The sequence below is a fragment of the Hyalella azteca genome, unplaced genomic scaffold, assembly GCF_000764305.2.
Source record: "Hyalella azteca isolate HAZT.00-mixed unplaced genomic scaffold, Hazt_2.0.2 contig16320, whole genome shotgun sequence".
In the NCBI taxonomy this organism is placed as follows: Eukaryota; Metazoa; Arthropoda; class Malacostraca; order Amphipoda; family Hyalellidae; genus Hyalella; species Hyalella azteca.
In genome coordinates, this window is record NW_025946144.1 from 5,397 (window position 1) to 29,205 (window position 23,809).

The 23,809-nt window shown below is 39.1% G+C and overlaps 1 protein-coding gene across 1 annotated transcript in view; it reads right to left on the reverse strand.

Moving 5' to 3' along the window:
- Positions 1 to 2,685: 2,685 nt before the first annotated feature.
- Positions 2,686 to 23,809, reverse strand: part of LOC108679932 (blood vessel epicardial substance) — a 37,589-nt gene continuing 16,465 nt past the window's right edge. The window contains exons 3-9 of the mRNA XM_018168675.2: positions 20,477 to 20,579; positions 19,563 to 19,703; positions 10,740 to 10,757; positions 7,728 to 7,839; positions 7,130 to 7,300; positions 6,169 to 6,253; positions 2,686 to 5,286 (exon numbers count right to left, since the gene is read on the reverse strand). Coding sequence (XP_018024164.1) covers positions 5,277 to 5,286; positions 6,169 to 6,253; positions 7,130 to 7,300; positions 7,728 to 7,839; positions 10,740 to 10,757; positions 19,563 to 19,703; positions 20,477 to 20,579 — 640 coding nt within the window. The 3' untranslated portion in view covers positions 2,686 to 5,276. The remainder of the gene's footprint in view (positions 5,287 to 6,168; positions 6,254 to 7,129; positions 7,301 to 7,727; positions 7,840 to 10,739; positions 10,758 to 19,562; positions 19,704 to 20,476; positions 20,580 to 23,809) is intronic.

Consider the following 23,809-nt stretch of genomic DNA (forward strand, 5'->3'; position numbering starts at 1 on the left):
TTTTGCCGTTTTCTATGAATTTCACGTTTTCTATCAATTTTTTTGGAAAATTGACACGAACAAAAAAGTCTTAGATTTTTGTTTCACATATGTGTACCAAGTTTCAAAGAAATCCGTCTGTAAATGAAAAAGTTAGTTTTTGACCCAGACGCTCCCCTTAATATTCTCCGGCCTTTATGCTGGGAGCTTATGGTTCATCCTAATTTTAAATTCTGTTAGCCTAATCATCCATGTTAACTGTTCATTGCCTACAAGCTAGGGATTGAATCTCGCCCAACTTTCCTTCTACGAATTGCAATTAATTAGAAACCTTACAAAAAATTTGTTTGTTTTCGTAGCTTTAGGTGCTCTCCAGTTTGCCAGTGAAATTAGAGTCAATATTTTCTTTGATAGTGGAAAGTATAAATTTTGGGTATTGTCTTATACGAATAGTATAAGATTACTACTAATTAATAGTATAAATTCAATACCTAGTGGACGTTTTCATGCAAAGAGAAGTCATGGGCGTTTTCAAATAAAGTGGACGCACATCTCAAGAGAAGTCATTGCTCAACGTCCGCTGGACAATTCAACTGGAGCCGAACCTTCTACAGTGCAAATTTATTCCTAGGTAGACCTTAGGGAAATGCAGCAATGGGCTCCAACGAGCTGCCCTATTAAGGATTTGGGATTATTTGTGTAGGTCTTCATAGTAAATTTTCTGCTATTGTTCACGTGATGTTCATGGAAGGAAAAGTGATGGCCTATACTTCGATGAAATCCGCATCTCATAAGCCACCGCAGCGTCACGGGATTTCAGCTTTGAAGTGCCGTTACAGCTGCTGATGGAGAATCGTTGCATGGGTATATATATAATATATTCCATCATAGGTCCCATAGGTCCTCATGGCTTATACAAGGTCCCAGAAGGATTATTAGAATTTGAAACAAGAACCAACACCAGGGGCCACGGCTATAAACTAAAAAAACAGCGTTGAAACAAGAACCAACACCAGGGGCCACGGCTATAAACTAAAAAAACAGCGTTGGAACACATCCATGCGACAACATTTCTTCTCGCTTCGAGTCACCGACATGTGGAACAGCCTCCCTGATAGCATCGTTGAAGCTCCGAGTATGAACATCTTCAAAAACAGACTAGACGAAGCTATGCAGGAGCATATGTTCAGTCTTAAAATGCCTAGCAAATTACGGAGCAGGCAATAAGTCCAGCAGCTATCTCAATCAATCGTCAGTTATGGAAAGATCGGGTTCCAAAGGCCGGATCCCTTGTGAATCAAGTCACGAAAAGTTCAAGAATCGGCAACAGGCCATGGGCCTATTTCTTCAACGCCGACACTTCTATTCTATTCTATCACATTCACTGTTCGAAAATTCACCGTAAAACGGTCTTCCGGCATTTAAGAGACCTGCCGGGACGGCAGCTTTTAATTGTACACTAGAAATCTGTACAATCTTTGAAAAAAACGGCAAAACGATCTATTTTCACGATCCGCTGTCACTAGGACGTCGGTCTGACCATTTTCTTAACGGTTATTTTGAACATTAGTACTCTTCGGTATAGAAAATTTACAAGTCCTGCGGCCTTCTTGAGGCTATTGGTGATCCACCAAATCATGGCAAGTGGTGCGCGGGAGACTTAATGATGGTGCGACAGTGCACATTATTGATAAAATTGTGAGACCCAATCTATTAGATAGGTCCTCAAATTTATAAAAAAGGAACACGTTTGAATAAAGATATCGAATTGAAATTAGGTAACAAAACATTTGTTATCTAATAAACTTTCTGCGATTACTCATTCACCGTAGGGATGCTTACAGAATTATAGACGACAGTGAAAACATCTGTATTCAAATCGATAACAAATTCAAGCCTGGGCATGGCTAAGTCGCCTAATATTATCAGAAATATCCTAATGCCGAGACAGGTAAGGTGTCTCAGCCTCTTTAACCTATGGCCAAGTTATGAGACAAAGCATCCCTCGAATTACCGTACTTTTTACAAAAAAAATTCGGTAGAGCACAATGTTAATTTTGAGCAGGAAAGACATCCATAATATTGACATATTCGATAACAATTTTTCTTTGAAATAGTTTTAATGTAAAAATTAATGAGCAAGAACGCACTTTTCTGCATCTACCAGGACTATAATAATAATGCTATAACGCTTCAGCGACTATTATTAACTTATTGAAGTAAGGCAGGCCGCAGGAGGTACATTAAACATACATATTTTTCCAATGACACATATAAATGTACGTAGGGAGCTTTGATATTGAACAATAGAGGTGAGCGAAGATATCTTCGTTTTGCTCATATCTAAATTTAAATTAAATATAATGTTTAGTTTAATAACATGGGAATTAAATAGATATTTCTATCAGGGTAAAATCTGCTATCATTAATTCATTTCTACAACAGAAGTTGCACGTCATGCAACAATTAATTAACAGATTTTCTAGATCATTAAAGAGTTATTAAGATCTGCACTTGGAGCAGCGACTGACTTGACTTCTTATCAAACGGCAACTCCTTCAGGAAGAATTTGAAAGCAAAGAATAGTCCACAAAAATTCATATCTTTACAGAAAACGTTTCGGGGACCAGCTCCATCGCCAGAACTGACGATGGAGCTGGTCTCCGAAACGTTTTCTATAATGATATGAATTTTTATGGACTATTCTTTGCTTTTAAATTCTTAGTTAATTTGCGATTTAAGCAAACAAGTGACATCAACTCCTTCAGGAAACATCGGATAGTTCAATAAGAGCTCCAATGCAGGTAGCAATGCATGAACAATAAAGCCACGTCACACGTACCGCCAGTAAAGATAAGTTGGGAGCCATGTTTTCTGTGACACTAAACCAAAACCTTCTTGTCGGCAAGCAATTCTTCCTCACATCCTGGGGACTATCGAGTAACATTTAATAACCTCATTGCTTTATTATTATAACACAATTTGTTAATGCTTACCGGCATCATTAAGAGTCAAGCATTATTACATTTCTCGTTGCGTAGAGCTAAAGTATTTGATTATAATTTCTCTTGCTTTCAGTTGAACAAATCGAGAAATAATTATAAACAAATGACTTTTCCGGGATTTCAAGTCCATCGAGGCTGGTAAGTCCACACACAAAACGTGCAGATAACTTATAATACAAAGGCCTTCTTATTACTGGTACAATATATATCGCTGGGACTTTCACAGTTCATCAACAGACAGAATGGACAAAAGCGTCGTGAATTACATCGATATCTGGCAAGCAATATGAAATTAAGTACTTGGAAATTCAAGTATCACAATAATATTTATTATCTGCATCTGGATGACGTTAATTGATGATCTCTGTAAACTCAATAGTTGAAGCAATGACATTTATTATTGAGAGGAAAGCTTGATGCGAGAAAGGACAAGGCATCGCAGTTGCAGTTATTCCTTCTATCGCTCTATATTGTTGATATTTAATGTTGAGGATTTCTTGGATTGCATTGTTCTTGGAATGAGGATTTTTCTTGTCTAATATTATCCGAGGATATTTGTTAGAAAACTGGTAATTTAATTTTAATACTTTGAGTAATAATTACAGGAGTATAAAAGTCCAAATAAATAATGTTCGAGACACCAAAGCAACTAATAAGGATTGATGAGTCAAGTTTAGTCACTTTACGATTTCTATCTTCATAACTCTGCACAACTGCTGATGTCAACCCAATTATAGCAAATTAACAGCTTTTGATATCAAATATTTTGCGGACAATTAGCTTTCATGCGTAAGTGCTTTGTTATTATTTTATTTGCAGAAGCTATTTGTTCGAAGAGGTTATGAATATGAAGTAATAAGCTAGTCGTCGGTATATGGTATTTAAAGCAACGTTGCTGTCGTACTAATTTTATCGATCTCCTCATCTTAGAGCATCCATTTTGTGAGTCTGGGTAATGTTAGATCTTTTATTATTTATTGGTGGGCGGGAGAAACAAGTGGAAAGCGAGTGAAAATAAGCAAAACCTAACGAGGTTAATACATTACCCCGCGTTGTGAGTTAACTCTTTATGTTCAAAGGAGTCGAGCCTAAAGGCTGACAAACATTTTTCCTGATATATTTTATCTGCTGTTATGGGATTCAAGATGATTCGTAAATCTTAATAGCCAGATGAAGGCATTTGGAAATTCAAAACCGCATAAATTGACTACCCTAATATAATACGAGAGAAGGCTTATAAAAGCGAGGGCTGTAGAGTTGCACAAGGATCGCGACGTCACAAATATTCGGAATAGAAACATTAAAATGACCCTAGGCATCTCGAAGGAAGATTCGTATAAAAGTCGCAAGACCTGCCAGCCGTCGACTCTCTATGAACCTAGGTCATTTTAATATTTTTTAAATATTTTCAATTTTAATTTTATTTTAATATTTTAATTTAAACATTAAAATGGCCTAGGCTGAGTCCATTACCATACAACTCCACGTTTGCTGATTGAATGACAGGAATTGACCGCACGCAGTCGAGTTATAAGTCTAAAGCAATAAACTCACTTGTTAGCAACCGCAGCAAAGTCGTACAATTTGACAATGATAACACAGCACAGTTATCAGCTATCGACGAGCTCGTGTTGTCAGTTATCGACCGAAACTGTCCCTAAACAACACACATGGCGACAAATTTCTTTTTGGGACTACCCCAATCAAGCTGTATTTAGTTTCTATTGTTTCCTCGGTGGTCAATTTGAAAGATCACATCCACAAATTCTCATCACAAGTTATAAATATTTTGGGGCCGAGCTATCAGAACTCACTTAAGTACTCGTCTTTGTTTGGATGGTTGAAGTTGAATCGCCAGACAGAGTTACGAACTCGCAAGTATTTTTGATATTACTGCCACTGGAACGATAACACAAGTGTTCACACTTCAGCAAGGAACAGTTCAACGATGTAAAATAGCAGGCGTTTCTTCCAGGACAAGATGACAAGAACAGCAGCCAGACAAAGGCGGTAACCCGGCGGCCTTTGTATCATCTTCCATCATAGAATGGAAGTCTGCGAGGTTGTTTCGTTCTTGTATCATGAAAAACTTTCATATCTCACGAACACCCACCATGGAACCTCATGGCCGTTCGTATGAAAAAGTCGTCTATTGCACGCACGCCCACGTTTCACGAGCGTGCGTGATGGGCTTGTACGTTAAGAGCGATTTTTGGCCGCGCTTTGGGCGGCCGTCACACGGGCGTCTCTTGCTCGTGCTCGTCTATCTTGCCCAGGCGCCACGACGCGCTCTCACTCACAGCTGCAACGTACGGCTGTATTAGTGAAGTGTACGGCTGTATTAGTGGAGTGTACGGCTGTATTAGTGGAGTGTACGGCTGTACTAGTGAAGTGTACGGCTGTATTAGTAGAGTGTACGGCTATATTAGTGAAGTGTACGGCTGTATTAATGAAGTGTACGGCTGTATTAGTGGAGTGTACGGCTGTATTAGTGAAGTGTACGGCTATATTAGTGAAGTGTACGGCTGTATTAATGAAGTGTACGGCTGTATTAGTGGAGTGTACGGCTGTATTAGTGAAGTGTACGGCTGTACTAGAGAAGTGTACGGCTGTATTAGTGAAGTGTACGGCTGTATGAAACCGAATGAAATGAATATACAGATGCAATAACTGAATATTTAAGCAAATAAATATCTTTAAAATATTTATGTGTATTTTGATAATATAATGATATAACAAATATAATTAAAGCTGCATCAAATTAAGTTGATATTAACAGCTCTGATATGCACGGTAGTGGAACGCAGCATGCCACTTACATGTCCATGATCAACTGCAGCGATGCAGCTCATCGTTCTATTCTGGGAGATGATTGTTTCATTTAGTTATTCCCCAATGCAAAATACTCGAGAGCTTACATTGTCCTAACTGATGGGGACTTTCGGTATTTTGTAATGCGGATAATGCAGCATTTTAGTCAACCAAAAACCCCACAACTGCTGGGTACCCCAACTGCAGGGTACCCCAACTGCTGGGTATCCCAACTGATGGGTCCCCCAACTGATGGGTACTCCAACTGCTGGGTACCCCAAAGTCCCCCAACTGCTGGGTACCCCAACTGCTGGGTACCCCAACTGCTGGGTACCCCAACTGATGGGTGAGCGCCCAACTGGTGCCCCAGTACCTGGGTGGGCGCGTGAGCATCAGACGCTCCTCAGGGTCGGCCGAGTCTGAGAGCGAGCACCGCGACAGTGAGCGCTGGCTTAGTCCTTTATCACGTGGGGTAAGATAAGGTAAAAACAATGCAAAAGAACTTAAATTGCCGGTGAAAATAGTAATAAAATAAAATAATTTATAGATGATAATAGAGGATAAAATAGTAAAAATATAAATGCACAATAAAATAATAGATAAAAGAAAAAAATAATCGTTTTGTCATAAGTGAGCAGTATACTGGCGATGTAAATGAAAATATAGAAGGTTAAATAAGAAAATTGAATGATATAATAGGAGGTGAATGTAAATAGATAAATTTAGAAGGTAAGCAAGGGATACATGATAAAAGTGAGGAATGAATGAATGCAAATAACAGGCATATAAACAGAAAATGGGAGAAGAGGGAAGAAAAAACGTTAAAAATATACAGATAGTAATAAATCAATATTTAACATGTATGAGGTGAATGAAAATTGAGGGCTTAACATAACTAAAATGGATGTCAAATAAATGATAAATTAAAATTAAGCTCTAATTGTGACAATCACTTATAATTGTAGTGAATGCCAATGATTGTCAGATTCATTTGATTACAAATGCAACAGAATGAGAGAACAAAAAATAGGAACAAGGAAGTAAAAATATTAGAACATTTTATGACATTCAGAATTATAAATGAACATAATTTTGAAATTGTATATTAATCCATGAGTGTAAAATAATTAAGATCCTCAAAGTAGTAAATAAAAAATTTACGAAATAATCCGCGTAATAACATAATCAAAGAAAATGTGTTCGGCGTGTGGGTATGAAGGCGATGCCGAGGTCTTCGTTCCTCAACAAATTAACCTTATTCTTTTCTCGAGGAACTATTAATAATTACTAAAGTAGAGTAAATAGAGTAAATTAAATCAAAGTTAAGGCCAGACCAGCAATCTGTCGCGTGAGGATGGAGGCGATGCTGGTGGCCGAGCCCCCCTCATCGCTGGCGGGGGGCGGCGCCCCCAGCAGGGGTTTGCTCTCACTCGTGCAGCCGCTCGAGCTGAAGACTTCCGCCGCGACTGCGGGGGCGGCACACGGGGGACTTGTGGCTCCCGCTCCTGCTGGGGGATGGGAGTCAGTGTGGGCAAGGGCTACAACAAGGAAAAGGATAAAAGCAGGGCAGGACGCACCTGGCAGAGCCGGGTCGGGGCAGGGCAGGGTTGGGCAGGACGCACCTGGCAGAGCCGGGTCGGGGCAGGGCAGGGTTGGGCGCACCTGGCAGAGCAGGGTCGGGACAGGGCAGGGCTGGGCAGGACGCACCTGGCAGAGCCGGGTCGGGGCAGGACAGAGCAGGATAGGACGCACCTGGCAGAGCCGGGTCGGGGCAGGGCAGGGCTGGATAGGACGCACCTGGCAGAGCCGGGTCGGGGCAGGACAGAGCAGGATAGGACGCACCTGGCAGAGCCGGGTCGGGTCAGGGCAGGGCTGGATAGGACGCACCTGGCAGAGCCGGGTCGGGGCAGGGCAGGGCTGGGCAGGACGCACCTGGCAGAGCCGGGTCGGGGCAGGGCAGGGCTGGGCTGGCTGCCACTCCTGCTGCCGCTGACGCCCCACACTGTCCGTTCGAGAGCTGATGCTTCGTCAGGGTCTCGTTCACCTCCACAGAAACACGTGTAATATTACCATTAAAATTAGGTTAAGAAATTAAACTATAATTTGTAAAGAGGTAAATAAATCAGCGATAAAGAGAAATAAAAGTATACGACTACTTGAAAGGAGAATGGAGTTAATTATAGTTTAATAAAGTTATAGAAAATCTTCAAAATATTGAAAAAATTGATTTTCTATCAGATTTTTGTAGAATACTACATTAATTATGGCTTGTTAGAACATATTTGACAACGATCAACAGGCAAGAATTATTCGTAAATAAATTAATACCTGAGAAATATAGAAATATAAATTTTCAACGACAAACCAATAACTAATACTATGAAAACATCGAGTACGGCGTTGATAAGTTACAAAATAAATTACAACATTCACTAAAATGTAATTTTGCTATGTTCTCTAATTTAAAAATTATTATCAGCACGCAAGTCAGCAATAAATACACGTATTTGTCATGAGGTATACTGATAATGGCTATGGAGGCGGTACGATGGCGTGACCTGGGGCGGCTACATCCTTAACACACACTAAGGATATCAAGATGTGGGCAATGAACGTGCAATATACATTTGTGACGTTAACGTGCAATATTTGTGTGTGACATCAGCGTGTAATATGCATTTGCGACATAAACGTGCAAAATCATACGTGTGTGCTGGAGCAATCCATGTGTGCATTTGCATGTATACAACAGCACGAGCACTATAGCTTGATCGACAAATAATTAGACTCATAAATAAAAGTTATATCCAACTACCAGAAATTATTAGGACGAAAAAGATGTACTAGTGAAGTGCAAAAATAAATCTTATCGACACAAATGTTTTGCTTCAAGGTGAGAAATGTACGAAACTCTTGGGTAAATACACCTAACATTTAATTTACTCTGGACAATAAACGCATCGAAAAGTTACCGAAAATACAATGATGATTTAGTAAATTTACAAACTTGCCTTAGAATAATTTTAAAAACTAAAGCAGAAATTGAACGGATACAAGCATCGTAAAAAAGCTGCCATTACAACCACTGATCCAACCAATGCCAGCAATTTAGAGGGAACTATAGAGGGTAAACCTACGAGGGCAAACGGGGTTGAGGGTGAACGAAATTGAGGGCCGGAATGGCGGTTTGATCCATAAAAAGTCTGGGGAGAGAGCGGCATTAAAAGCGTAATTTGAAGGTCGCTCTTGTGTTACGAGCGAGGAAATGAAGATGAAGATGTGAAGCGAACGGGGCAATATGATCGCGTCTAACGGGCTAAGGAAGTTAACTAGAGATGAGGGAAACATTTTAATATTGCACGTAATATGAAATGAATATAATATATAGAATTTACCAGCTACTACTAGCGATAAATTGGATTTATTTATGGGTTGTACAGTACGCGAGTTAAGCGAAAGGAGTAATCTATAGGCAATAAAGAAGGAATTCATTCTGAAAACTCACTTAATCGCTTAGCAGTATAATAAAAATATAGATGATGGAGTTAATTGCAGAAGTAGTAATACATTTTTACTAAATAAGTGGAATAAGTACAACGGGTAATACCTAATAAATCTTCAAACCGACGCAAATTGAAAACGTTAACAATAGTAATTAATAGGGCTGCTCAATTGCAGAATACAACAGCCTGTGAAAACCATAGTAACCTCTGCACACTACGAGTTCATGCGAATCTGTCGGTTTCAAACCAACAAGTCATGTGGATTGCTCCTTCTCGCATGGACCGCACCCCCTTCTCGCATGGACCGCGCCCCCTTCTCGCATGGACCGCGCCCCCTTCTCGCATGGCAGCGCCCCCTTCTCGCATGGACCGCGCCCCCTTCTCGCATGGACCGCACCCCCTTCTCGCATGGACCGCGCCCCCTTCTCGCATGGACCGCACCCCTACGGCACAACGGCTCCCCGAGTTACTCATGCAGGCGCGACGCAAGATACCGCTATTCCTTAACTGATTATCCCTGATTTCAGTTTCATGCAATGCAGGTGAATAGGTAAATGTAATGAGGCAAAATACAAGTGAATGATAGTGTACTGGTGGATGAGGTGAATAATTATTGTTCTTAATAAAGTTAGATTTCATCAGTAAACACAGTTAAGATTCGATATCTGAAGATCTCGAGGGCAGAGGATTAATAATATTTGATTAAGTGTATTATAAATTGATTGTTTCAGATTTAAGAACTTCTGTTACCGGGTCTTGAAATGTGAACAATATTTACGAAAACGTGACTTCATCTTTCAATTACCATCCAGATTCTATTCAAAGTCGCAATTGAATTAAAGTAATCATCATTGAATTTATGACCAAGGTCAGTTTTCTTGATCATGCTACAAAGAGCCGTACAGACAAAACTAAGTACACGTAGCGGCCGATTTCACGTCTGTGATTGGTGGGTTTAGCTGAAAGAGCCGACGCAGACTATTTCGATAGTGCGGCTACAGGCAAACACAACATAAAATAGCGTGGCATACGACATCAGATACCGTCACATACAGAAAAAAAAATCAAAATTAGAGCAACGTGTACAACTTTGCTTTCTTAATAATGCAAATTAAAAGATAGACAAGGTTGCTATCTTCAATCTGGTTTTCCGGTGATTTTCATTAGTTTGTCATGGTAGCCAATCCCTCAACCATGCAATTTTAACAATTATTACTTAACAAATACTTCACTGTAACTAAGAAAACATTTGAAGCAATTGTTAACGACTAAATTAAAAGCTACTTTATAATCACGGCGATACTACACAAACACCCAACATTGAACATACGAAATAATTCATGCGCTGGAAATTATATAAAACCGAACACAGTTTAAATAATCTAAGCTCGCTTAAATCTCCTATGTAAGAGCTATAAGAATAGCATGACAAGTGACTTACTCTGCGGAACTCTGCTATCTGAGAGCGCCGTTGTAGAGAGCAGGTCAGGAAGAAAGAGACAAAAGCGTTAAGATGAAAGAGATTGAAAGAGTGACCAAAGCGACGAAGAGTGTGAGTGTGGGAGGAGAACTGTACAGGTTGTGTGGGTGAAATGAGTGAGAACGGGTGATGGTGTGGGTGAGATGGGCGAGAACGGGTGATGGTGTGGGTGAGATGGGCGAGAACGGGTGATGGTGTGGGTGAGATGGGCGAGAACGGGTGATGGTGTGGGTGAGATGAGCGAGAACGGGTGATGGTGTGGGTGAGATGAGTGAGAACGGGTGATGGTGTGGGTGAGATGAGTGAGAACGGGTGATGGTGTGGGTGAGATGAGAGAGAACGGGTGATGGTGTGGGTGAGATGAGCGAGAACGGGTGATGGTATGGGTGAGATAAGTGAGAACGGGTGATGGTATGGGTGAGATAAGTGAGAACGGGTGATGGTGTGGGTGAGATAAGTGAGAACGGGTGATGGTGCGGGTGAGATCACTGAGATGTGCGGTTGCATCAGTCAAAAGAAGGATGGAAAAAGTCTTGCCTCACAGTGCAGTACAAAACAGTGAAGCAATAAGAGTACAACCTGGAAATTGTGGCGATGCATTATGAGATTCCAGAAATATTAATAATACTCAGTTTGTTAAGCGCAAAAACGCGCGAGGCGAAAATAGGTTTGAGTATATAAAGGGACGGCCAGCTTATGAATAGATTATGATGCTCACTGTACACTGCGAGGATGCGTGGCAAGATAAAGATGTTTGTGATGATGTTGTGATAGAGAGAAGTTTGAAGATGTTCTGAAATTTTGTATGATGAGGTTATGATGTTACATCATCACACCGTGATGATGTGCTAATATAACATCATCATACCATGATGATGTTATATTATAACCATGATGATGATATTATTATATATAACTTCATCTTATTTGAAAAATGGGATCATAACGTATAGTAAAAAACACACGAAACGACGATTGGTATTCAGAAACGTCAACGAAGTCTTATGTTATCTTGAAATCAGATGATTCAACCTGAATAATGTAAATAAAATCCATATAATCCTTGACTTTGTTAATTTATGATGCTAAGTGTACGCAGTGACGAGGGATTAAGTGCCGGTTATTATTAAATGGCAAATCCCCGCGATGAAAGTGGCGATGAAAATATTAGATGAAAGTGAATTGCTTTCAGACATTGTAAATTGTTTAAATTTATGTAGATTTAACGAGAAAATGCATTCAAACAGTTGATTTATAAAAACATATAATTTTAATAAATTTCACCATAATTTACCTTTCTTCGCAATTGAGGCTAAAATTGCGTCAATTTTACGTGGGTGCCTAAATTGAGAGAGACAATTTCAATAGAAGCTCTAAAATTTGATTAAAATCGAATAATGATTGCAGTGAATGAAAAATGTAAATCCATGAAAAAGGACAGCATTGGAGAGCGTTCAATAATATCAAAGAGGGCTGAGCAAAAATCGTCAAAGATTTATCAATCATAATCAATGGGGAAACGGGAAATAATATAAAAAATAAAAAATGTTGTTGCAAAAATGGAGGAATATTTTAGGGATATAAAATTGATTAATTAAAAAGCACCAGCAGAAGGAATTTATTTCTCAAAATGTATAAATTTGAGCTAAAGTTTGATGGAAATTAGTATCAATAATATTAATACAAACAAGGCAAAATTTCCTCTTTTTTAAAACCATGGTTATTTTTTGTTGGTAACAAATTCTTCGACAGCTTAAATCTAGCATAACCAATAAATTATTATTATATTTAAAGCGTAATGCATAAAGCAACAGAAAATCTGTACAACAATTCTACAACAGTATTCTACAAGCAATATTTGAATTATAATTTTTCATTGAATCCATCGACAATTTTCGATCGAACCATACCGTTAGAATTGCAGCGTTCAATTATTCAAATGACCTCAAATTATCAATATTCTTGGCAGTAAATATCGACGGAAGTATCCTAAACTTTAGCAGAGAAATTGTGCCTTTATAAAATTATTGCAATTGCAAGAGAATTTTTATTATTTTCAGAAGCAATCCAGACAATGAAGAAAAATCATTACCGTCAACTGGCCGGGGTGACTTCGGCCAAATTACACTAGTTTCTGCCGATCAAATTCCTACAAAATAGGAATGAGGCGTTGCTGGTGATTGTAAATTTGTAAATATATTACTGAAAAGTTCTTCTTTGAATATGTCATGTATAAATTATGTCACTTTTGTCGTTTAATAATTTTTTTTAATTAGCTGGGTGGCCGATGTCACCCCGCGATGGGGTGACTTCGGCCACATGTGTTAAACACAGTAAAAACGTAGTAAAATGATTTCGTGGCCGAATTCAACCATTAGCGGGGTGACATCGGCCACGTAGGGTATTTTAAAAAAAGAATAATCAATGCCACTGTGAATTATAAAAATTGTAACACAATGATAAAGCTCACATTTGTGAATCATATGCTTCATTAAGGCTGCTTTCTGTCAATTTTAATGGCAGCTGGATGTGAAAATTTGAAAAAAATCGTGTCCCCATGGGATCTCGAGCATTCTTCAAAAAACCGATGACGCTTGATAGAGGTGCAACCCTTGAACTTACGTAAAGTGCGACCCTGTTTGTCAAGGTACCTAATTTTTAACCATAAAAGGCAGATCCATACCATCTAATGGGAAGCCCCAGTCTGAAAGCAGAATAATGTAGGATACTAAATCTGACTCCTCCCTAGGTGAAAGAGTAGACTGTCCTAAATTTTTTCGCATTACGGCCAGCACATCAGTCGCTCAAAATTGAACGAGGGACTTTGCAAATATTAGCAGCTTCTCTTAAGCTAACAGCCTAACACCATCTTTTATCAATTGAAATGCTTCCTTAAACGACTCCTCATAATATATCCTATATGGCACAGAATCTAATTTACGTTTATAGCTGCGCATATTGTCTGAAAAAGAGAAGAAAAATCTATTATTCTAAACATTTATTGACTGGCCGAAGTCACCCCATTTAGCCCATATACTATGGGGTGACTTTGGCCAGCTAATTTTTCAAGCATATACATTACATTTGGTAAAAAACGTATAGCCATTGATATAATCATCATACAAGATACCAAAATAAGTGAAACAAATCTGATTCCAAAATTCTTTCCGTATCTCGAAATATTGAATTTTGCACGCAGCTTTTTTTTCTTCTTTGCAGTACTGTGGCATTCAGATTGTGTTGGTCAAGCAGGACATAAAATTATTGAAACAAAACAGTTTCCAATCGACAGATAAGAAAAAAACTACATTGGATACCATTTTGTTCCAATCACACAACACAACTACAACAGAAACAGATGGCCGCAAAACAAAATCATATACGTTGGCCGAAGTCACCCCAGTTGACGGTACACAATTCTGAGATGATCTCCGTTGCATTATAGAAAATTTGCTCCTATAATTATTAAATAATAATAATTTGAATTAAATAAAAAAAAGTTCTTCAAAGGAAAATCCAAAGCTTTAATCGTTAATGAGGCTGTGCTTCCGTCATGATCGTTATTAGCAATATAACACTAATCATAAATATAAGAATCATTCACATAAATACTATCATAAAGTTTTAAGTAAAGGTCCCATAAGGCACTCACTGTCAATAATACAATTATTGTTCACAAGAAGATAGCGAAGATAGGAAGAGAAGCGGCATACTACGATAAGACAACAGCCTCCAGTAGCTCATTAGGAAAATAGAATACGTCACTAATTAGGAAATTTAGCGACCGCGCGACTAGATGAGTCGGTTCAGTTGAGTTATGAGTTAACTTCGATGCTTTGCAGAACTTTATACCGATCGAGCGGTCATGACTCGGCAACGATCATTTATTCATGCTAGATCCATCAACGATCGATTAATATAATACAAGATCAATCAATGATCGTTTATTAATAGTAAATATGTAAGCTATCATTTATCCATATTAGATGCAGCAACGATCGCTTAATCATACTAGGTAAAGCAACGATCGCTTATTCATACTAGATGCAGCAACGATCGCTTATTCATACTAGATGCAGCAACGATCGCTTATTCATACCAGATGCAGCAACGATCGCTTATTCATACCAGATGCATCAACGATTGTTCAGAAAGACAATTAATCATGTAATAGATTCACCATTAATCATCATCTAGGAAATTCACTTGGCGTCAGTGTTAAATATCCGTTGTATATTCCAAGTGGATTGATTTCACTATCACTCGATGAGTGATAGTGAATACACATACATCTATTGTGTTTGTTGGTTTTACATTGGTTTAATTACGGTATTGGCGAGCCATTCAAGCGTATTAGGTCGTAGATTAGGTGGGGTTGTAACTCCTGTTAATTTACTATACAATCGATTAGGCTAGAAAAGCTTATAGAATATCGATTAAATATTACTAGTCATTCAAAGATGGGAGTTTTGCATCAAAAACCCTTATACTTCTTACATTAACTTTTCCCTCAGTCATTAATGGAGACTTCTGTGATTGGATACATAATAAAGTAATCCCCTTCAATTAATGTCTCTGGCTGTAGTATCGTTATTCTACAGTTGAAATTTTGAAAATTTACATTTAAATTCTTGGAATTTTAGACAGTTATTGTGAAAAACATATTCGTTAAAGAAATTTTCAAGCAAAAATAATAATAGGTCAATAATTTAGAACGACACTGGGCGGTTCAAAAATCCTTAGAAAACGCGTTACGTTTTCGCGGCATAAACATAGAAATATATAATTCCATATATCACCAATAAATCTCCTATTAAAAATATACATAATAACTAATTACAATTCGTCAATATTTGAAGCATAATTTGTTAAATTAATGTCTGAACGATACTAACCCTGCACGCTCGAAGAAATTTAAAGAATATTAAATAAAAATGAAAGCTTCATTTTACTATACTTAAAAAGTAGAAGTTCGATCAATAAATATACATTCTTGAATACTTGATGTGAAAAAAGGTAATTAAATGTGTTACTTTTACCTAAAATATCTTAGTATTTAAAGAGTGGATTCAAAATACGCAAGTTTGCTCTTGGAAGAAAGTCGTAAAATTGCGGAAAAAATAAAATGCTGCCTACACGCCGACCAAACCTACCACGGCGGGACTTTAGTGAAGGGTGAGCAATATAAGAAAAAATATAACTCAGTACTCTCTGCAGTGAGTGACAGAGAGCGCATTTTCTCGTCGACGAAAACGTGAAGTCACGGACGGACAGACAGACAGACGGACGGACATGACGAGCACAATAGCGCCTTTTGAGCGCATTTTCTCATTTATGGAAAAAATGAACTATTGTGCTCGTCATGTCTGTCCGTCCGTCTGTCTGTCCGTCCGTGACTTCACGTTTTCGTCGACGAGAAAATGCGCTCTCTGTCACTCACTGCAGTGAGTACTGAGTTATTTTTTTTCATAAATGAGAAAATTCGCTAAAAAGCAATCACATTACACCTGCTGCTGCTGCAGGTGACATGCGACCGCAGTCATGAAGCAGGCACCAGGAGAACTCAGAGAAATGTATGAGATTTTGTCCAAATAACGACTCACTTTTGGCCTCTGTGTGGGTCATCCGGACCCTGATTGGGCGTATAAGTGCTGCGTGTTGAAGGCGTGTCACTATCTGGACAATATGAACCATCCATTTTTCTCAGCAATGTTAAGGCTATCATATGGGGTCGTAATGTATGGGACGAAGCGATAAATAAAGTTGAGGTGACCACAGACAAGCGTGAGGCACTGCACACTAAAGCTTAGGGGCCATGCTTTCAAAACTCGCTAAGTGAACGTAAGTACTTATGCTCTATTTTCTTGTCTATGATTAATGGATTTTGATTGAAAGGCCGTCAATGATAGGCTGATGAACTTACGATCTCTTAACTTTTTTTAAGGTATGGCCCTGGTCAAGATGAAGCATCAGCTTGGCCGACCCAGCTCCCCTTAAGACACTTTATTATATTTAGTTATTTATATATATTAGGGGAGTGGTACACTTAATTGAAATTAATTTCGTAATGAATAAATTATAATAAATAAGCTCAGGCAAAGTCAAGATTTCGAATTGTATCTTTTGCAAATGCTGCGCATTTTAAACAAATAAAATTATTACCAAAATAACTATACCAAAATTCACTATGACTGAATACCATGATTTTTGTAACAGATTTTACATAAGTCCTGTATTTACTTTCACCAAATTATGACAATTAAAATTAACATTTTTGGCATTGAATTAAACACAAACTTTATTTTGACCATATATTTGTAAATGAAATCTTCAAAATTGAAATAAAAGCATCGGCCACTCGAAAACGTCATCTCTCCTCGAGGGGAGCTGAGGGGCCCGAGGGGAAACTAAGGCCTACCTGGGAGGGGCAATATCCTAGGAGGCCTACCCTGCGAGGGGAGGTCACTAGGGTCAGCAAAATGACAATTACATTTCGTTATGGGGACCACATTTTATTTTAATATAAATTCCAGTATTGATGTAGGAATCATTAACGTTAGGCCGATCAAAAATGGAATGGAAATATGTTGGCCTCAACAGATGCTGCTGAAAACTAATCGCTAATATATGTAATTACTGTATATTAATAAAGCCTAAGCCCATTAATTTGAATCTTGCCTTTCACAAACTACATGATTACGAACACTAGTGCATGAAAAAATGTACTTTAAGTTTTATAAAACAAGTAGGTAGTAAAAAGGTCAATAGTCCTCTCTTTTTCGTAACCCCTGACTAGCAAAACATTGTAAAAATATGCATGAAAACAACTTAAAAATTTTAGCTATCAAAAATATTAACAAAATATGATTAATGGCACTTGAGAAACAATAATAAGAAGCAACAAAAGGTAAGCATCCTTTGATAAACAATTTATAAATATGTATCATGAATGATATGGATAATTATGAATGATAAAATTCAGAATAGAATTACGAAAATTCGAAATTGTTAACTCGATAAGCAACAACTAAATTTATTTTGGATTCCGAATTATTTCTCATGTTCCAACAATTAGTATAAAGACTTCAAATCTCTAGGTAATAAATAAAAATGTGCCCATATATTTCATAACCATTGAATCCTTATCGCACTCGCAGTATCGTATTCCCACAGAAACTAGGTTCGACTTTATCTCATAAACCTTTATTCTCCATGAGAGTCTGGCATAGCCTTTGTTTTCCTTTATCAAAGACTGGCCAGGACTTTGTTCAGCTTTTTGGTATGAGTTAGCCATTGTTCTTTTGTACAGTGACCTGTCTCAATTATGTTGATGATCATGAATTGATAAACAAAAAAATTACGAGAAAATTCACAATATTTTTAATGAACATATTCCGCAGAACAGATTCATCATCAGTTCATAAGTGAAGAATAAAATGACAATCAATTCGTAGACTGTTTACACAAATCGATATCATTTATTGGTCATCTAAATTTAAACCTATTTTGTCTGAAAGTTGCATTGCGACGAATATATATACGCCGATGCGCATCGCGCACAACTGTATTGATAAATTGGAAAGGACGAGGATAGGACGATTGTTTTTTAATGAATTATTAGCGTAAGTTACAACAATGTTAAAATTATTTACCCATAATACATGAGAGTTTAATTTAGATAATATTTCATGATATAAATATTTTAATGCTTTAGACCAAGACTCAGATGAATGGGAACTTACGGCAGTAAACAATAGATAATTTTCCAATGATCGATCTTCAGAGCAGCTCGTTATGTTTTTTTATAATATAGTTTACTATTATTAAATATAAGGAGTTACCAAAACTAATTCAGCAAATTCAAAACTTCAAGCTCAGAACTATTGTGTGGCACGAAGAGCAAATTTTATCCATGGTGTTTGAATGTATGAATCCCAGTCAATATAAAATGAAATGTACAAAAGCTATCTAAGCTGAGGATCGAACCAATAGAAGCTGATTTTCGGAGCAGGCGACAGTCTGAAAGCCGCCTTTAATTGATTTGGTTTCTTCGCTTGCAATAGACAAATGATAGACAATGGTTGGCTTGAGGCTCTAAAGTGAATTTTATAGACGTGAATTTTTCAGGTGAGGGATGCTTGAAATTAAAGAGCAACTGTCCTTCATTTTCTTGTAAAATATTCGCTTAGTATGAATCTTATAATGAGATACTAATATAGGCATGAATATTATAGTTAGGTAACAATATTGACACCAAAGTTAGAATGAGATGACGATGTGCACATCAATGTTACTGTGAGATTGAATTGTCAATAGATTAATTCAAACAAAAAAAATTGCATCAATAAATAAGATATCAACGATATCGTGCGACGACAATATAACTCAAATACTGGGATAAAAATAGTATTTTAGTTCAATAAGAATTCCGTAAAAATGTTTCAGCTTTTTGAAAGTGTTACGAATGAATTCCAGGATAATAACATTGGCGTAAATAAAGTTATATAGAATTAGCAACGAAAATTACATGAAAAATTGTCAGCTCGCTGACAACAATACAAGATGACAAGACGGGATAACAAGAGAGCAATGAGAACAGATTACCAGATTACAAGAAGACAAGCTGGCATGATAACAACCTGAACAAATGCTGAAATCACATGAAAACAGCAATATGACAAGATAACAAGATGAAGACATGACATGACTAGCAGACAACCTGAGAAGATAAAATAATGACAAGAAGACTAACTTACAAGCTAAGCTGCCAAGGTGACAACAGACCTGCATGAGCTTCTTGACGACATCGCGGCCAAGGATGTGGTCAAAGATGGACACGAGAAACGCGTCGCCGCTGATGGACAACTTGAGCTTGTCCCTGTGCCATATGAGCACGCGCGAGTCCTCGATGGCCGTGGCGGACACCTGCGGACACGAGACTGATGGACACGAGACTGGTGGACACGAGACTGGTGGACACGAGACTGATGGACACGAGACTGATGGACACGAGACTGGTGGACACGAGACTGGTGGACACGAGACTGGTACCATGGTACCACAATCACTGCATCTCAACTAAATTTCTTGCACCTTAACAAACATTACAGCGCGTGAAATAAAATCGATTGTATTTATCTTCAAATTACTTCATCTTATCAGAATAACTTTCATCCTAGTGAAAATATTGAAAACTAACCTGATACGAGTCAATGGTGCTAATTAAATTCATTCATATTTTCGTTGAAATTAATGGCAACCTAAAACGAATGAATATCATTAAAAACTGTTGATAACAAAACTAACGATGATGATTTATTATAACATTAATGATTTATATAATATTATGTTGAAGTCGATGATTACAATACTCAGAAAAATTAGCGAGATTTAGCCAAATAGTGATACATTTTTAGCCTTTATGTGGGTCCATCCTGACCCACTTTGCTATGTCCGATCTGAGCACACGTGTCGGGAGTATTACAAGTATAGTGTAATTTCAAGAATTATGTAATACAAGTATAGTGGTAATATTTCAACAATCTGATCCATTTATGTTTATGAGTTCACTTGAGCGGTAAACAATGATCAATGATATATAATTAATGGACAATGCTACTTGAATGATAGTAATGAGCGGCAAACAGCGATCAATGATAATTAATAAACAATGGTAGGTGAATGGTAGTAATGGTCACCTGGAAGAACTCGTCGGATGATACACCGAACCATTCCGGGGAGTCGAGGAACTGGTGCCGTGCCACGATGTGCAGCGCCCGCCCCCCCTGGCTGATGACCAGTCTGGGGAAAGGGGGGGGGGGTTGTAGGGGGTGTTTGGTTAGGAGTGGGTTTGGTGATGATGTGGGTGATTGTTGATGGTAACTGTCACTGCTACTGATGGTAACTGCAACTGTTACTAAAAACTGCTGCCTATCACTGCTACTAGAAACTGCTCTATGCCGCTGGCCTTGTCCGCTGCTACTTGACACCTGTAATTGTTACTGCTAATTGCCCTAGTTAATCATAATTGATACTACTTAGGGTGGTGCTCATAGCAAACATATACATGACAGTGATGACACTTGTAATGAGACAGAACTTGACCACGTGAGTGGTGAGTCATGTGAGTGCTGTGCGCGTGACGCTGAGCGAGGGAGACGATGTGAGGGGAGAGGGGGAGAGGGATGGGTTAAATGAAGGGATGGATTAGAAAAGAAGAAAAGAGAAAACGAAGGAGTACGCTCGGAAGGAGAGGAAGAGAGCTCCTATAGAACATTTTTATATCTTAATAGATGATTCCGGTTAGAAAACTGTTATAATTTAGGTTTGAATCATTCATTATTTAATTTGGCCGGCTACAATTACAGCATCTCTTGTAATTCTGTGTGGGCAGCCTTCCTCATTTCTCCCAATCTGAATTTGGAGATTAAAGCTAACTTCGGATTGGAGCAAAGTACCGCGACCGCCCGCCTGCGAACGACGCCATATTTTCCTTCGTCTATCACTTCATCCGCACCATGGAGTGAGACTTCATCCGCACCATGGAGTGAGACTTCATCCGCACCATGGAGTGAGACTTCATCCGCACCATGGAGTGAGACTTCATCTGCACCATGGAGTGAGACTTCATCCGCACCATGGAGTGAGACTTCATCTGCACCATGGAGTGAGACTTCATCCGCACCATGGAGTGAGACTTCATCTGCACCATGGAGTGAGACTTCATCCGCACCATGGAGTGAGACTTCATCTGCACCATGGAGTGAGACTTCATCCGCACCATGGAGTGAGACTTCATCTGCACCATGGAGTGAGACTTCATCCGCACCATGGAGTGAGACTTCATCTGCACCATGGAGTGAGACTTCATCCGCACCATGGAGTGAGACTTCATCTGCACCATGGAGTGAGACTTCATCCGCACCATGGAGTGAGACTTCATCTGCACCATGGAGTGAGACTTCATCCGCACCATGGAGTGAGACTTCATCTGCACCATGGAGTGAGACTTCATCCGCACCATGGAGTGAGACTTCATCTGCACCATGGAGTGAGACTTCATCCGCACCATGGAGTGAGACTTCATCTGCACCATGGAGTGAGACTTCATCCGCACCATGGAGTGAGACTTCATCTGCACCATGGAGTGAGACTTCATCCGCACCATGGAGTGAGACTTCATCTGCACCATGGAGTGAGACTTCATCCGCACCATGGAGTGAGACTTCATCTGCACCATGGAGTGAGACTTCATCCGCACCATGGAGTGAGACTTCATCTGCACCATGGAGTGAGACTTCATCCGCACCATGGAGTGAGACTTCATCTGCACCATGGAGTGAGACTTCATCCGCACCATGGAGTGAGACTTCATCTGCACCATGGAGTGAGACTTCATCCGCACCATGGAGTGAGACTTCATCTGCACCATGGAGTGAGACTTCATCCGCACCATGGAGTGAGACTTCATCTGCACCATGGAGTGAGACTTCATCCGCACCATGGAGTGAGACTTCATCTGCACCATGGAGTGAGACTTCATCTGCANTAAATAGAGGCGTACTGGGCATGTAAATAGAGGCGTACTGGGCATGTAAATAGAGGCGTACTGGGCATGTAAATAGAGGCGTACTGGGCATGTAAATATAGGCGTACTGGGCATGTAAATAGAGGCGTATTGAGAAAGTAAATAGATGCGTACTGGTCGTACGTTAATTAGCCGAAAGAAATTCTCGCGTAAACATCGCTTCGCTTAATGAGGACAAACGAACGACCCTCGCCCCAAGGGCTGAGGGCACAAGAGGGGAGACTGTCATGGTGATGGGGCGTTGCCTCGACAATCCCTCTAATGGTGCGGCAACGAAGCCTTCGTTTCCCCTCTGCTTTCATCTCATCCCCTCAAATTCCCCTCGTCTGATCGGGAACGCAAAATTAATCAGTTCCCTCGTCTGATTGGTAACGCACAATAAGTAATCAGTTCTCTCGTCTGATTGGTAACTCACAATAAGTAATCAGTTCCCTCGTCTGATTGGTAACTCACAATAAGTAATCAGTTCCCTCGTCTGACTGGTAACTCACAATAAGTAATCAGTTCCCTCGTCTGATTGGTAACTCACAATAAGTAATCAGTTCCCTCGTCTGATTGGTAACTCACAATAAGTAATCAGTTCCCTCGTCTGATTGGTAACTCACAATAAGTAATCAGTTCCCTCGTCTGATTGGTAACTCACAATAAGTAATCAGTTCCCTCGTCTGATTGGTAACTCACAATAAGTAATCAGTTCCCTCGTCTGATTGGTAACTCACAATAAGTAATCAGTTCCCTCGTCTGATTGGTAACTCACAATAAGTAATCAGTTCCCTCGTCTGATTGGTAACTCACAATAAGTAATCAGTTCCCTCGTCTGATTGGTAACTCACAATAAGTAATCAGTTCCCTCGTCTGATTGGTAACTCACAATAAGTAATCAGTTCCCTCGTCTGATTGGTAACTCACAATAAGTAATCAGTTCCCTCGTCTGATTGGTAACTCACAATAAGTAATCAGTTCCCTCGTCTGATTGGTAACTCACAATAAGTAATCAGTTCCCTCGTCTGATTGGTAACTCACAATAAGTAATCAGTTCCCTCGTCTGATTGGTAACTCACAATAAGTAATCAGTTCCCTCGTCTGATTGGTAACTCACAATAAGTAATCAGTTCCCTCGTCTGATTGGTAACTCACAATAAGTAATCAGTTCCCTCGTCTGATTGGTAACTCACAATAAGTAATCAGTTCCCTCGTCTGATTGGTAACTCACAATAAGTAATCAGTTCCCTCGTCTGATTGGTAACTCACAATAAGTAATCAGTTCCCTCGTCTGATTGGTAACTCACAATAAGTAATCAGTTCCCTCGTCTGATTGGTAACTCACAATAAGTAATCAGTTCCCNGCACCATGGAGTGAGACTTCATCTGCACCATGGAGTGAGACTTCATCTGCACCATGGAGTCAGACTTCATCTGCACCATGGAGTGAGACTTCATCTGC